The 16,673-nt window shown below is 43.6% G+C and overlaps 1 protein-coding gene across 1 annotated transcript; it reads left to right on the top strand.

The window, feature by feature from the left end:
- Nucleotides 1-14,515: 14,515 nt before the first annotated feature.
- On the top strand, nucleotides 14,516-16,656 carry HJV (hemojuvelin BMP co-receptor). The gene is made up of 3 exons (XM_047082463.1): nucleotides 14,516-14,597; nucleotides 14,970-15,544; nucleotides 16,030-16,656. The coding sequence occupies exons 1-3, from the start codon at nucleotides 14,516-14,518 to the stop codon at nucleotides 16,654-16,656; spliced, it is 1,284 nt and encodes a 427-aa protein (XP_046938419.1).
- The last annotated feature ends 17 nt before the right edge of the window (nucleotides 16,657-16,673 follow it).

Below are 16,673 nucleotides of genomic sequence, written 5' to 3' on the forward strand. Positions count from 1 at the left end.
ATGTCATCAGATTTCCAGAAGGAGAAAAAAAAAAGAACAGGACTGAGAAAAGCACTGAAAGAAATAATGGTTGAAACTCCCTAAATATGGCAGAGGGATAAAATCTATGCATTCAAGGAGCCAAGCACACCTCAAAGAGGATAAACCTAAACAAATTCATGTCATTAATTTGAGACATTATGGTCAAACTGCTGAAAGCTAAAATCAAAGAAAAAATCTTGAAAGCAATGAAAAATGACATCTTACTGCTAGGGGAAGAACTGTGACAGATTTCTCATCAGAAACCATGGAGGCCAGAAGAAGTGACACAAAATTTTCCAAGCACTGAGAGAAAAGACGATCAACCCAGATTCCTATATCCAGTGACAATATCCTTCAAGAGTAAAGGGAATACAACGGAACAACAAAAAGACAAACGGCCTAACTGAAAAATGAGCAAATGACTGGGGTTTCTCCCAAAGAAGATATTCAAAACGACCAGCAAGCACATGAAAAGATGCTCAATGTCATTGATCATTAGGGAAGTGCAAGTCAATACCATAATAAGATACCATTTCACACTTTGGGGGTGGGTATAACTCTGGAAAATAGCAAGTGTCGGTGAAGATGAGGAGAAATTGGAGCTGGTGGGAATGTAAAATGTTTCAGCTGCTGTGGAAAATAGCTTGGCAGTTCCTCAATAAGTTAAACATAGTATATGACCCAGTAATTCCACTCCAAAGTAATTATACCCCAAAGAACTGAAAACACGTACTCAAAAGAAATACCTATCCATGCACATTCATAGCAGCATGCTGTTCACAGTCGCCAAACGTGGAAACAACCCAAATGTTGAGAAACAACTATGGTATATAAATACAATGGCATATTCTTTGGATATAAGAAGGAAAGAGATACTGATACACGCTGCAATTTGGAGGAACCTTGAAAACATTATGCTAAAAGAAAGAAGCCAGACACAAAAGTCGCATATTGTATGATTCCATTTATATGAAATGTCCAGAATGGGCAGATTCATAGAAACAGAAAGCAGACTGGTCGTTGCCAGAGGTTGGGGAATGACTGGGTAAGAGTACAGAGCTTCCTTTTGGGGTGATGAAAATGTTCTGGACTAGTGGTGATTGCTGCACAACACTTTAAACGTATTAAATGCCACTGAATTGTGCACTTCAAAATGGTTAAAATTGTGAACTTTGTTTTGTGTATATTACCACAATAAAAAAAAGACAGTGAAAGAGAAATCCTAGCAAGATTTTTTGCAGATGTAGACTAAATTATTCTAAAAGTTAAATGGAAAGGCAAAGGAACTAGAGTGGCTAAAACAAATTTTGAAGAAGAATTCAGTGGGAAGAATCACCTTACCCATTTTCAAGACATCTAAGACTACAGTAGTCAAGGTGGTATGGTACTGGCAGAAAGATACAGATTAATGAAACAGAGAACTCAGCAACAGACTCACACAAATATGCCCAACGGATTGTTTTTTACAAAGGTGCAGAAGAAGTAAGAGCTTTTTTAATATACATTGCCGAAGAAAGTGGACATCCATAGGCAAAAAACAGACAAATCTCTCAACTTTAGCTTTATACCTTATATAAGAACTAACTCAAAGTGGATTACCAACTTAAATGTGAAGTGTAAAACTTTTAGGAAAAGGGAAAAAAAAAAAAAAAGCTCTTCCTGAGCTAGGGCTAGTCAAAGATTTGACACCAAAAGCATGATCCATAAAAGGAAAAACTGGTAAATTAGACTTTATCAAAAGTAAACACATTTGCTTTGCAAAAGACCCTGTTATGAGGATGAAAAGACAAGTCAGTGATTGGGAGAAAATATTTGTAAACCACATACACGACAGAGGACTATTACCTAGAATATATAAAGAACTCTCAAACCTAACAATAAAAATAAACCCAACCAATGAGAATATGGTCAAAAGACATGAAAGGACATTTCACCAAAGGGAATATGCAGGTAGCAGATAAGTACATGAAAAGATGTCCCACATTATTAGCCATTATGAAATACAAGTTAAGACCACAATTAGATATCACTACATACCTCTCAGAATGGCTAAAATTCAAAAAAATGATAACACCAAATGCTGATGAGAAGGCAGAGGAACTGGATCACTCATCCATTGCTTCTGGGAATGGATAATGGTACAGCCACTCTGGAAAATAGTTTGGCCGTTTATTAAATGAACAAGCCAAAAAACCCCTCAATATGCAACTTTTATATGACCCAGCGTTTGCTCTCCTGGGAATTTATTCCAGAGAAATTAAAACTAATGTTCACACAAAAACCTGTACGCAAATGTTTATAACAGATTTATTAATAATAACCAAAAACTTGAAACAAGGCCAATGTCATTCAACAAATGAGTGGTACAGACTACGGTATATCTACAGCATGGAATACTACTCAGCAATAAAAAAGGAATAAACTACTGATACACACATGACTTGGATGACTTTCCAGAGAATTATGCTGAGTGAAAAAAGCCAATCCTGGGGCACCTGAGTGGCTCGGTTGGTTAAGCATCTGACTTTGGCTCAGGTCATGATCTCATGGCTCGTGAGTTGGAGGCCCACATCAAGCATCGGGCTCTGTGCTGACAGCTCAGAGCCTGGAGCCTCCTTTGGATTCTGTGTGTCCCTGTCTCTCCCCCTCCCCCGCTCATGCTCTGTCTCTCAAAAGTAAATCAACATTTTTTTAAAAAGCCCTCTTATAAAAAAAAGAAAAGAAAAAAGACAATCCTCAAAGCCATACATATTATGACTGTTAATATAATATTCTTAAAATGACAAGATTATTAGGAATGGAGAACGGACTGGGTTTTACTAATGTTAAGGTAGGGATGGAAATGGGAGGGCAGTAGGTATGGCAACATGAGGGATCCTTGTGATGTCCTTTATCTTGATTGTATCAATGTCAGCATCTTGATTGTAATATTGTACTATAGTTTCCCAAGGTGTTACCATTGGGAGAAACTGGGCAGAGGGTACGTGGGATCTCTCTGTATTATTTTTTACAATTGCACTATAAAGCTATAATTATCTCAAAAGAAATAAGTTTATGTTTAATGAGTACAGAGTTTCAGTTTTGCAAGATACAAAGTTCTGGTGATTTAGTTGCACAATGTGAATGTACTTAACACTACTGAACTGTATATTTAAAAATGGTTAACATAGTAAATTTTATATTACGTGTATTTTACCACAATTAAATTTTTATAAAGAAACAAAAAAGTTTAATTTAAGTTTTAAAAAAAGGAGAAAGATTTTACAAACAAACAAAAACTAGAATTGAATGGGACAAAGTATAATTAATTCCACCGGAGGGGAGTGAAGAAATGCTGGAAACACTGCCCCACATCAGGAGCAAGGCCAGCATTAGAAGTCATAGCTCCTCACCAAATTATTTGAGATTCTCTTTTACTTAGAGCTTTAAGATCCATATGAGCTCCTAACCCTTTTATGACTCAGATTTTCCCACATAATACCAGGTGGCATCAAGCTCAACTCTTCCTACTGTCCACAGAAATTCCTGTTTAAATGGACTTTCCTGTCTTCATCATCCCTTTAGACTGGTGGTTCTCAACTTTAGTCACACATAAAATCACATAGGGAGTATTAACAACAAAAATCCTGGTGGTTGGGTTCCACCTCGAGAAATGCTGTCTTAATTGGTCTGGGGTATAGTTTCAGCATCAGTATTTTTTTTTTTAATGTTTATTCATTTTTTGAGAGACAGAGGGTGAGCGCAGGAGGGACAGAGAGAGAGGGAGACACAGAATCCGAAGCAGGCTGCAGGCTCTGAGCTGTCAGCACAGAGCCCAACGCGGGGCTGGAACTCACAGACTGTGAGATCATGACCTGAACCAAAGTCGACCACTTAACTGACTGAGCCACCCAGGCGCCCCCGCTGAGCAGCAGGATTTGTTAGATCCTCCCCAGATGATTATAATATGCAGCCAAAGTTAAAAGCTGCGTCTTCGGCACTGGATGGTACCTTTTTCCAGTAAGTATTATATTATATTTATCTTGCATTTGACTGTTATTTTTCATTTGTGTATATTTGTCTCCATGGGAAGACTGTAATCTCCTAGAAGGCCTTAATTCTAACAAACATTTCTAGCGAATTTTAGGTGCTCAATCCATGCTTGAAGAAGTCTCAACTAGCTGAGAATGTTCCTTGGTGTGGCACCAGGATCCAAGTGAATTTTGGTTACTGAACAGTCCAAATCTAAGATGGAACAAAGGAAGGAGAAAAAATCTAACATTTGGTGAGAATGACAGACCATTATTCCTGGTATAGCAGTGGCTAAAGTCCAGGCCCAAATAACTGAGAAACCTTTGCCTAATTAGCAGTCAATGTCTGGGGACAAAACAAAACACAAGGCATCAATCCTCAACCCTAATTACCATATGTTTCTCATGATAAATTCTCCTACCAGTTCTATTTGACTTATCTGCAACACTTTCATAAGTATGTCAAGAGCTCTTCAGAAGACAGAGGAACCTATGTTGCTGGAGTCCAGGAGTCAATCAGAAACCCCCCAAATCCTTCTGAGGAACAGTCTAGCTGGATGTCACCACTGGATAACTAAAAATCCAGCAAGTAGACCTAAAGGGGTAGTAATTCACAGACTGAAGGCTCACCTTGTAGTATATCATGGACTCTGATAATTTGGAATAATGTCTGACATATGGAGGAGATATCCTGCTGTGTAACTTAGCAGTATAAATGTCCCCTATGCCCATTCAATTTCCAAGTTCTACTCAAATGAGGGGACAGGGAAGTGATGTAATTATATATAAGGACTTTGGCACCAAAAGAGATACCTTAAAAAACATATAATCTGTTGGTTTTTTAATCCATTTAAGCAATAGAACTCTTTTTTCCTAATGAACGCATACCCCGTATCCCAAAATGTAAAACAGCTCAAAGCAGAGCTGCTGGGTTAGGACTAGGGTGTAGGAAATCCCTAGAGCTTTGACAGCATGGGCTTGAAGTCCACATTCTACAGGTGATGGGGCTGAGGTATGTGTTTGTGTGGCCCTGTCCTTGGGAGGCTCCAGAGAGAAGCCAAGTATGTGAATGAAAAGGAATCAATCATCTCTTTTCTGTGAGAGAGTGCAGAGAAGGTCACGTCCTTGAGCTCACAAAAATAAACTGTTTAGATCTAAAGCAAGGATGGTCCTTAAGGCGAAAAGACTTCTGAGCCAGTTGAGGTCATGGTAGTGTGAGACCACTTGGGATTGAAAATATCTAGAAGGATTCCTCTACCAGAGTGGTATCACCTTTGGGGTGGGAGTGGGGCTTTGGAAATTTGTGGCGGTACTTTCAAATTTTACCTTGACTGGGGATGCAGAGGGCACTTAGCAGGGAAGGGGAGACAAGAATGCTAACTGTCCTGCACTGGGCAAGACAGTTCCACAAAACAAAGAATTGTCCCTCTCATAATGGCATTAGGGCCCCTACTGAGAAACACTGAAGGCAAGGAAACCAAAAAGATTACTTTACACTCAAGATCCCCAGGACACAACTTATTATGTTCCGCCACACAACTGAACCCTAATCTCTCTCATGAATTTCTTTAAAAAATTTTTTTAATATGTATGTATGTATGTATGTATGTATGTACGTATTTTTATTTTTGAGAGAGAGAGAGAGAGAGAGAGCACCTGTGCACATGTGAGTGGGCAAGGGGCAGACAGAGAGGGTGACAGAATCCCTGTGTCAGTGCAGAGTCCGAGGTGGGGGGGGGGGGCGGGTGGGGGCTCAATCTTATGATCTCATGAATCAGGAGATCATGACTGAGCCGAAATCAAGTCGGACGCTTCACCGACTGAGCCACCCAGTCTCCTCTTACAACGTTTGTTTTTTTTTTTTTTAATTTTTTTTTTTTAACGTTTATTTATTTTTGAGACAGGGAGAGACAGAGCATGAACGGGGGAGGGGCAGAGAGAGAGGGAGACACAGAATCTGAAACAGGCTCCAGGCTCTGAGCTGTCAGCACAGAGCCCGACGCGGGGCTCGAACTCATGGACCGCGAGATCATGACCTGAGCTGACCAACTGAGCCACCCAGGCGCCCCTCTTACAACGTTTTTTAATGTTTATTTATTTTGAGACAGAGAAAGGTAGCAAGTGGGGGGAGAGGCAGAGAGAGAGGAAACAGAGGCTCAGTGCTGTCAGCGCAGAGCCTGACGTGGGGCTGGATCTCATGATCTCATGGACGGTGACATCATGACCTGAGCTGAAATCAAGAGCTGGATGCTTAACCAACTGAACCAGCCAGGTGCCCCTCTCTCATTACTTTCACCCTCTGTTCTACCCTTATCAGTTACTCACACGCACCTTCACAATCAGGAGAATATATTTCTTTTTTCAGATGCTAGAAGATCTGCAGCTCCCAGGAGGCCAGGAGCCACTGATGGCAGGCTCCACAAACATCGAGGCCACAGTAAAAAAGAAGGTTTTTTAATAATGTGTCTAATTCTTCACCTGAAGATAAGGAAACACAAAGCATAAAAACGCTTTATGGTGACAGAATTCAGTTCTTATCCAAATAGTTAATAGAGCATTTCCCCCTCTACAAGACCTCAAGATACAAATTAATATAAACCAACTAAACCAAACTAAGTCTGGAAGGGCCTATACTGTAATGGATAGTCTCAAGTCTTTTTCAGAACTACTTGATGGCCAGAACAGAACTGCTTCAAGCTGCCGTGAATCACGGCTCTCTTAGAGTCAGAAGAGCAGGATCTGTTTGCCAATGGTTTTATTCCTGTTTTGAGCAGGCTATTGACAGCCTCACTCAAGTGCCCACCTTGCTCTCACCACTGTCCACAGGAAAGGGGTAGCTCCTCCGTGAAGCCTGGTGGCCCGGCTTCAGTGCTTTCAAAGTAAAGAGGAGTCATGTCTGTCCCAGCCCCCTAGTAGGAGGCTTATGTACCCCTAAGAAATTGTAGTTAATATGTCAAAGCACACATTGGAGCATTTTTCTGGGGATGGGGCTTATATGTCTCATTAGATTTCAAAAGGAGTTTGTGATCCCCTCAAAGGAGGAGCCACCAATTTATAAACTCTCAATCCAAAAATAATCTCACACTTGCCAGCATCTTAACAAACTCATCCGAAAGAAACCCATCTTTTGCTGCATCAGCCTGCAATCGTTGATTTGAGAAGCATTTTATTTTTGGAGCTCTGTTCTTAATGCAGGGAAACACAAGCGCTGCTTTCTTCACCTTTCCAGGAATTGATGAAAACACCAAATGTGTAGATAAAGTATTCTTTACAAAGTAAAGAGTATGTCTTTACATAATAGTTCCAAATGAGTAACACGGCAGAATTCCAAGCTATGAAAAATGAATGCCTTTTTATTTAACTTAAATTTAAATTCCCACTTCCAAAAATATTTGATTTGCTTTTATTCTAACTTAATTTATCCAAAAGAGATTTAAAGAGACTTGCAAAAAGGTAAACAATGCCTCACATGTAACCAAAAACAAACATAGCAAACAACAAGTAACATAAAAATAGAAAATTCAAAAGCTATAAAAAAAGACAAACTATATAACAAAACCCCAAATTTATATAAATACTATGAGCATTATATTTTCCTCTGAACTTCTCTAAACAGTTAAAACAAAAAGAGAAACAGAAAGAAAACAAGTTATATAATTCTCACTGCCTCTTAAAAGAAAACTTATGAAGAAAGAAAGAAAGAAAGAAAGAAAGAAAGAAAGAAAGAAAGAAAGACAGACATCAAGCTGACAAAAAAGGCAAACTTTTCCTCTACGGTGAAGGCCCTTTCCTCAAGTAGGCCCTTATACTATAACTGAATACCTAGTGACCATCCCTGAGATTATCTGAAATGAATTTTGAAACAGTATCTTGTTATGCAAAAACAACAACAACAACAACAACAACAACAACAAACTTGTTTCCTAGTTGTTTCTTTCATTTGACACAAAATAAAAGAGGCTGTCAAATGATTAACTTCTATGTTTTCAGCACACTGCTAGAAGTTAAGAAGTTTCAATGTGTTTAAACACACTAGAATTTTGTTTAACTCCTTAGGTATATAAAAGCTGGAGGCCAGCCTCTCTTCTTACCACTCAGTGAGGTGCTCATTCTCTTAGCCCGCACTCAACTTTGAAGATCTAGGACTGTTTTCTCTGGTCAACTATTTCTTGCATCTTGTCTCAATCTGTATCTTTTCTTTTTTTCCTTTTCTCCATCTAAGTTCAGCCACCTGTGAACCCACAGAAGACGCTATCATGCAAAGAATATTGACTTCTGAGTCAGAAAAATCTGGACTTGAATTAGGCAACTTTGGACAAGATGGTCTGAGCTTCGTCTTCTATAAAACAGGGATAAAATTTGCCTTTCAGGGTTGTTGTAAGGATTCGAAATACTATCATCAGATCACTCAGCATAGCATGTGGCACCAGCAGATGTTCAAAAATATTTAAACCATTTCTACTATGATGGGTACATTTGTCCAGGTAGGTCCATTTTAATGTGTCTCGTGACAATTCTCTGTACCCATTTCCAAGTCTTCTCCTTTATTTTAAAACCCACAGCTTCTTGCTGTGTTTCTCCTGTCATTTAACCTTGTCTGTGCTTTCAAAAGGGTGCTCACCTCTTGGCCACAGGTGGGTTTTTCATCCCAGTACAAAGAATATGCAAATTAGTAGCTGTTATCCAACTGGTTCTACTTCCTTTCTGGTTGCAGTTACTTCCTAACACAGAAGGATCGTGCAATACAGACTTGGATATTAATTGAAGTGTAAAAATTTAGATACCCAATTACTGAAATGCTTCTGTGTCTTGACAATATTCAATCCCAAATTGGCCCTCACTAGGCTGAACTGTAGTTAAGAATTATCCCGGGGGCCCTTGCGTGGCTCAGTGGGTTAAACATCTCACTTTGGCTCAGGTCATGATCTCACGGTCTGCTCCGCGAGTTCTAGCCCCGCGTTGGGCTTCTATGCTCAGAGCCTGAAGCTTGCTTCGGGATTCTGTGTCTCCCTCTCTTTCTCTGCCCTTTCCCCATTCACTGTCTCTCTCCGTCTCTCGAAAAATAAGCGTTTAAAAAAAAAAAAAAAAAAAGGTTATCCAACAGAGGCCCGAACTCTAGAAGAGGCCCATCCCATAATAACAGCAGCACTCTTACCTTGCTGCAGCAAGCCATGTAAGCCCAACTTTTTTGACTACAGGTTTGTTCTGGGTGGTGTTTGGTCAATAGGCTTTGACAAGGATGATGGTCAAACTGCTCCAATACCAACTGAGTACACACACACACACACACACACACACTCAATGGGCTCACAGATAATTTCTGACTTTAAAGTTCTATTATGGGGGCACATGGGTGGCTCAGTCGGTTAAACATCTGACTTCAGCTCAGGTCATGATCTCGTGGTCTGGTCGGTGAGTTCTAGCCCTGAGTCAAGGCTCTGAGCTGTCAGATCAGATTCTGCTTCAGATTCTGTGTCCCCTTCTCTCTCTGCCCCTCCTCTGCTGGCTGTCTCTCAAAAATGAATAAACATTAAAAAAAAATTTTAAAGCTTTATTATGGAAATTTTCAAACATTTACAAAAAGAAAGAGTCTGGTATAATGAATACCTGAGTATCCACCACCCACTTTGAACAATTATCAATTCATGTTTCAATCTCATTTTATCACTTCTCCCGACCTATAAGCATTCCAGCTATCTTATCATTTCATCTGCAAATATTTCAAGATGTAACTATAAAAGATAAGCATTTGCTTTTTTATTTTTTTTTTTAATTTTTTTTTCAACGTTTATTTATTTTGGGGACAGAGAGAGACAGAGCATGAACGGGGGAGGGGCAGAGAGAGAGGGAGACACAGAATCAGAAACAGGCTCCAGGCTCTGAGCCATCAGCCCAGAGCCCGACGCGGGGCTCGAACTCACGGACCGCGAGATCGTGACCTGGCTGAAGTCGGACGCTTAACCGACTGCGCCACCCAGGCCCCCCTGCATTTGCTTTTTTAAAAGTACTGCTTATCACACAGACAACTTTATAAATCAAGTATCCATTAACTGTTCATTAGCCTTCAAATTTCCCCAATTGTCTCATAATTTTTGTTTATTTGCTTTCTTGAATTAGAATCCAATAAAATCTACACTCTGCAACTGTTTGATGTCTCTTAAGTCTCTTTTAATACATGAGTTCTCCTTTTCTTTTTCGTTCTTCTTCTTCAACTTGTTAGAAAGCCAAAGTAATTTTCCTTCAGAGTATTCTCACAATCTGGATTTGCGCCTCAGAGGTATCATTTATATCTCCTGTATTCCCTGTGAATTAGTAGTTATCTTTACACTAGATCAGATTCAGACTGAAAGGGCTTTTTTTTGCAAGGCTGCTTCAATAGGTGGCATTCTGTACTCCACCCATGCTCTGGAGGACATAATGTTTGTCTCTCCTTTCATGCTGAATGGTTGATCATTGCCTAGATACATTCATTCCAAATGGTGATTTTGTAATTATGCCATTCCTTCTTCATTTATTCGCTGGAAAACTTCTACAAAGAGAAATTTCCCCCCTCATCTTGAATTCCCACAGGAAAAACAGATGAATGCTTGGTTCTTTCCAGTTACTAGCAGTTTTCAAAATACTGAGTTGAGCCCTAGCATTCTCCAATAATGAGTTTGTGTTTTTAAGTATCGTTGGGAACTCAATGATTTAAACATATTTGCTACAAATATGATGGTTGAACATATCAAATATGCAAATAGTATCCATTTTGACACTCAAATTGTCCCATCTTTGGCCAGTGGGACCTACTCTAGTTGCTTCTGAGTCCTTTTGATACAATCCTAATAGCTAAAAAAAAATTTTTTTTTTAATGTTTATTTATTTTTTTTTTTTGAGAGAGTGAGACAGAGCATGAGCAGGGGAGGGCCAGAGAGAGAGGGAGACACAGAATCAGAAGCAGGCTTCAGGCTCTGGGCTGTCTGCACAGAGCCCGACATGGGGCTCAGGCCCATGAACCATGAGATCATGACCTGAGCTGAAGTCAGACACTTAGCCGACTGAGCCACCCAGGCACCCCCAATCCTAATAGTTTTTGAAGGCTTCCTTGTTTATCTTGGACAATACCTGAAATCCTCCATTTCCCTAAGGAGTTCCTTTCAGTGCGAAATGGTGTTTAGAAAGCTCAGTTCAAATGTAGGGGTGTCATTGCTACTGGGTTACTGTTTCTAGGCCTTTTCACCATAAAGCTAGGAAATGTTTTAGGATAGAATATGCCTTGAGCTCACAGTTATATTTCCAATTTAAATTCAGAATTACAGAATTTTTATTTAACTTCATCAATGATAAATCTGTATCTCTTTATCCCACACCAAAACTCCTGGTTCACAAAGACACTGTCATTAATACTGGTTTGTTTTATTCCACAGTTCACCCGTGATAGTTGCAGAATAACAATATCAACACTACCACCAACAATATCACTACTTGAAAATCTTTTTGCATTTCTTTTTGTCCTTAGAGTGGATCCCACTTGGGATGTCACAAATGATTGTATTTTAAAATCACTTGAATAGTTTGGTTGGGGACATTTTACATTTTTGTAATGAAATCCTTGGGCTAGGGACTCATGTAGTTGAGAGAAATCTAAATTTTTCAGAAATATATGCATAGGGGCACCTGGGTGGTTCAGTTGGTTAAGCATCGGACTCTTGTTTTCAGCCTGGGTCATGAGCTCATGGTTTCATGAGCTCAAGCCCCACATTGGGCTCTGTGCTGGCATCGTGAAGCCTGCTTGGGATTCTCTCCCTCTCTCTCTCTTTCTCTCTCTTTGCCCCTCTCCTGCTCACACTGTCTGTCTCTCTCAAAAATAAACTTAAAATAATAATAATAAAGAAATATCTGCATAAAAAAGAGAATACTGTGTAGATCTCTAGATGCTGAATTAGATGCAAAATCAATTAATCAAATGCCTTAGTAGCACTATTTGGACGGCCTTTGTGTTCACTTCGCTTGGCAAGTATAAGAGATGGTGACCCCAGATGCCTAGGGATGCAAAAATATGACATGGCTAAATCCTTGGTTGCAATATCTTAAAAGGTCACAAGATTATGTTACTCCACAAAAGTATCTTTCTGAATCTCTTTTTCTCTCAGTTTCTCTCTCCAAGTCCGCCTCCCCTGTGGATCAGTAATCCTCAAAAAATTCTATCCCTATTCCTTCTTGCCCTCTTTGCCTATGTTAGCCTCCTCCCCTAACAACTCAGGAGCTTATGTTTTGTGCTTGTATCAGTGAGAGGGAGGGAAGCGGCATTGCTATATAAACTAAGGGAATGAAATGGAGGAGGTCGGGGGATAGACAGCTGCAAGGATCTGGACCAGTCGACTGAAACAAACCCTCGTCCTAAGCAACTCAGAGCTCAGATTTCTTCTCTGGACAGCTGGCTTTTTTCGTCCTTCTGAAATACTCTGCGCAGAGGGGGAGGGGCTGTGAACTGCCTCTGCTATAGACCTCATTTAAAGGCAGCTACCTCCTAGATATGTTCTGTAGAAACTAAATGCAATATTCAATATAGCAGAGATGAGGGTGGTGAAAGAAAGGTATGTAATTTCTCACTCTAGTTTTTAAAGGCCGGGAACTGGTTACTGAGAATGCTGGAGGGCTGCCTGGAGTAGGCAGTGACTAGAGTCACATAACCTGCAAATGGATATCTGACTTGCCTATGATATTTCTCTCCCCCCCTTCCCCACTTGGCACCCTATACTCCATATTCTTTCTAATCCTCCTACTCTCCCCCCACCCCATACCCTACCCCCACTAACGTTCCTGGGATTTTGGACTTAGCTATTTTTAAAACAGTCAACTCAGTAGCCACCTCCCTCCCCCGCTCAGCTGTCCAGTACTCTGGCCAGCCATTTACTCCACCTTCCCCCCACACCAAACCTTCTCTGGTTCCCTGACCTCAGTGAGATTGCAGCCGGTCTGGGGACCTGGGGGAGACATGGAGAAAGAGACGGGGGAACCCCTGGCCGGAGCTGACGGACAGAGTAGGCAGTCATGGCTGGAGGATTGGATATCAGAGTAATGTTTGACCCCTGGAAACAGTAAGTCAAAATGAAATTGCAATTCCTTTAATAAGCTTTTGGAATGAAGTTAGGCTTTCATAAAATTGCAACACCTACTTGAATGTCTCTGGGCCAGAAGCTAGGATCTCTTTCATACCAAGGTGCCTGTCTCCATTTCTCCTCCTGTCTTATTTCTTTCTGGCTGCTGCCCACTGGCCTCTTGAAGTTTAGTCTTCCACCTCTCCTCTGCCTGTTTTAGCTCCTTCCTTACCCTGTTGCCTCAGACTTCTGATGAAGTTTTAGGAGTTTCCCATATCCCCTATTCTGCGGTTTTCTCACCAAAGCCAAATTTAGCCTCAGATGATTAGTCACTGATACCCTTCTACCCTGCTTCTACTCCGCAGTGCCCTTCACATCGGCCTTCCGAGGCTGGGGGCTATTCTTGTAAATTATTTATGCCCACACTGTAGTCTCACCATCCTCTTCTCCCTCCTGCATGACTCCTACCTCAGTCCACATCCTTACCCCGAGAAAGGGGAGTTTGGCAGGAGAAACTCAGCCCCTCCCCAAGGCCTGTCCTCATCAGAGGCCTGAGAACTTCTGCAGAGAGAAGATTAATGAAAAGAGTGGTTCTTCAGTCAGGTTTGGTAAAGTAAAAAAAAAAAAAAAAATACAAGAACTGTGGACTCAGCACAAACAAATATTGATTTGCATGCTTGGTTTGCATCCCACTATTCCATGAGAGAGGATTTTATATAGTCTGAGCTCTCTCAGTTGATAAAAGAGATCGGTCCCTTTTCATCCGAATACTGATGTTCCAGAGAGAGAGATGTGTGTGTACCACCCTCACTCCTTGCAAAAACTTCTGACACAAAGGAGGAAGAGAAATGAATGACCCCTGGAGGGTGCCCCCCCTCCCCAGATGGGGAGGGGCAAATAAGAGGTATGTTTCTGAAGTATTTCCAGATCCTAATTTTATTGAGGAGCCCACTGGGATGACTGGAGTCTGTTCCATCCTCACGATCCCTCTATTTTTGACACTTCTGCTGTTTGATAGCTTAGCGTGGGGCAATACAGTGGACTCTGCTCTACCCGCCCCCCCCCCCCCCACCAGCAGTCTAGTCAACCTTCCTTCCACCCCCACCTCAGGGTATTGCATAAGGGACCTGAAAGTGGCCACAAGAGCAGGGCACAGAGGCTTCACAGCCACACATACCGTTTGGGGAGCCCCATTCTCCCCAAACTCCAGCCGCTAGTCCTTTACCTGATCTTCCCAGATTCTCTGCACATCATCCTGAATGACCTTCAACTCTTCTCTCTTCCCATGCCCGGCCAAATTTCTTTTTTCAGTCCCTTACAGGAAGTCCGGTCAAAATTCACTAGGTAGGAGGGTCATCAGCTGGAAAGAGCCGGAGCCTGGGGGGACCTGGCCGGATAGGTATGGGGGATCCAGGCCGGTCCCCCCATGGCAGCCCCCCAACTCTAAGCACTCTCACCCTCCTGCTGCTCCTCTGTGGACATGGTAAGGAAGGGCTAGGGAAGGGCTGGGGAACCTGGAGGGTCCGCTGCTGTGCAAGGGTGGGCAGGTGACCCCGTGTGAGGAGAAAGGACGGGCGCTGGGGGGTTCCAGTCACTCGCCGGACTCTCAAGCAGATATTTTTTTTTATTTCCCATTCGCTTTGGGGAAGAGCCCTGGAAAAGCGCTTAATCCACAGGGAGAAGAGATCCGACGGGCTCACACGTTTTTAGCAAGACTGAGTGAACACAGGACTAGGGGGCTGGGGGCTGGAGATCAGTTGGGTTTTAGAAACAGCTGGAATCCCCTTCACCAGTTTGGTGAGAGTTACGGGGGGGATCCGGGGGCCGTCTCACAGTCCTCTGCCTTTGTCCTCAGCTCATTCTCAATGCAAGATCCTCCGCTGCAATGCTGAGTATGTATCGTCCACCCTGAGCCTTAGAGGTGGGAGGTCACCGGGAGCCCTGCGAGGAGGAGCAGGAGGAGGGGGCCGAGGTGGAGGGGTGGGCTCCGGCGGCCTCTGTCGAGCCCTCCGCTCCTACGCTCTCTGCACCCGGCGCACCGCCCGCACCTGCCGCGGGGACCTGGCCTTCCATTCGGCGGTGCACGGGATCGAAGACCTGATGATCCAGCACAACTGCTCCCGCCAGGGCCCCACGGCCCCGCCCCCGGCCCGCGGCCCCGCCCTTCCAGGCGCAGGCCCCGCCCGCTCCTCCGGCCCCCCAGCCCCGGACCCCTGTGACTATGAAGGCCAGTTTTCCCGGCTGCACGGGCGTCCCCCGGGCTTCTTGCATTGCGCCTCCTTCGGGGACCCCCACGTGCGCAGCTTTCACCACCACTTTCACACGTGCCGTGTCCAAGGAGCTTGGCCCCTGCTGGATAATGACTTCCTTTTTGTCCAGGCCACCAGCTCCCCCGTGGCATCGGGGGCCAACGCCACCGCCACCCGGAAGGTCAGGGACTCAGCAGCAACTCCAGACCCTCTCATGGTCGCCCACGGTACCACTCCCTCCCACCCCCAACTGTGGCACAGCAATGCTCGCTATTCCCTTTCCTCCTCCACCTCCCCTGCATCTCCTGCCCACCCCCCGTCCCCCCCCCCAGCACTCTTTCCTTAAGTCACTTTCCTTCGCTCACTCAAATGCAGAAGACACAAGAGAACGTTGAGAGGAGAGCTGAGGAGCCCTAGGTTGAGAAGTTACAGAAGGGAAACCTTGTCTTCTCCTGAGTTGCTGAGATTGAGGCCAAAAAGGAGGGGGAGGGATCGAGCAGGGATAGGGCAATACTGGAGTACCAGAGAAGGGATCAGAGTGAGCGAGGGCCACGACAAGCCTCGAGTCTCTGCCGAGATCAAGTCCCTGACTGTGGGTGAGACCTGACTGCCGAGGGGTGGGAGCACTCAGCCCAAAATGAACAGTTTTCCCTCTTGCCCTCACAGCTCACCATTATATTTAAGAACATGCAGGAATGCATTGATCAGAAGGTCTACCAGGCTGAGGTGGACAATCTTCCGGCAGCCTTTGAAGATGGCTCTATCAATGGAGGTGACCGACCCGGGGGGTCCAGTCTGTCCATTGGAACTGCTAACCCTGGGAACCACGTGGAGATCCGAGCCGCCTATATTGGCACAACTATAATCATCCGGCAGACAGCTGGGCAGCTCTCCTTCTCCATCAAGGTAGCAGAAGACGTGGCCCGGGCCTTCTCAGCTGAGCAAGACCTGCAGCTCTGTGTTGGGGGGTGCCCCCCAAGTCAGCGACTCTCTCGCTCAGAGCGCAGCCGCCGGGGAGCTCTGACCATTGACACCGCCAGACGGCTGTGTAAGGAAGGGCTGCCAGTTGAAGACGCTTATTTCCACTCCTGTGTCTTTGATGTTTTGATCTCTGGTGACCCGAACTTCACTGTGGCAGCTCAGGCGGCTTTGGAGGATGCCCGAGCCTTCCTGCCGGACTTAGAAAAGCTGCACCTCTTCCCCTCGGATGCGGGGGTTCCTCTTTCCTCGGGAACCCTCCTAGCCCCACTCATTTGGAGTGGGCTCTTTGTTCTGTGGCTTTGCATTCAGTAACGTGGCCAGCAACCCCA

Source organism: Lynx rufus, unplaced genomic scaffold, assembly GCF_022079265.1.
Source record: "Lynx rufus isolate CCGP_SWC_20201006 ecotype Redwood Valley unplaced genomic scaffold, mLynRuf1.p SCAF_2, whole genome shotgun sequence".
Taxonomy (NCBI): Eukaryota; Metazoa; Chordata; class Mammalia; order Carnivora; family Felidae; genus Lynx; species Lynx rufus.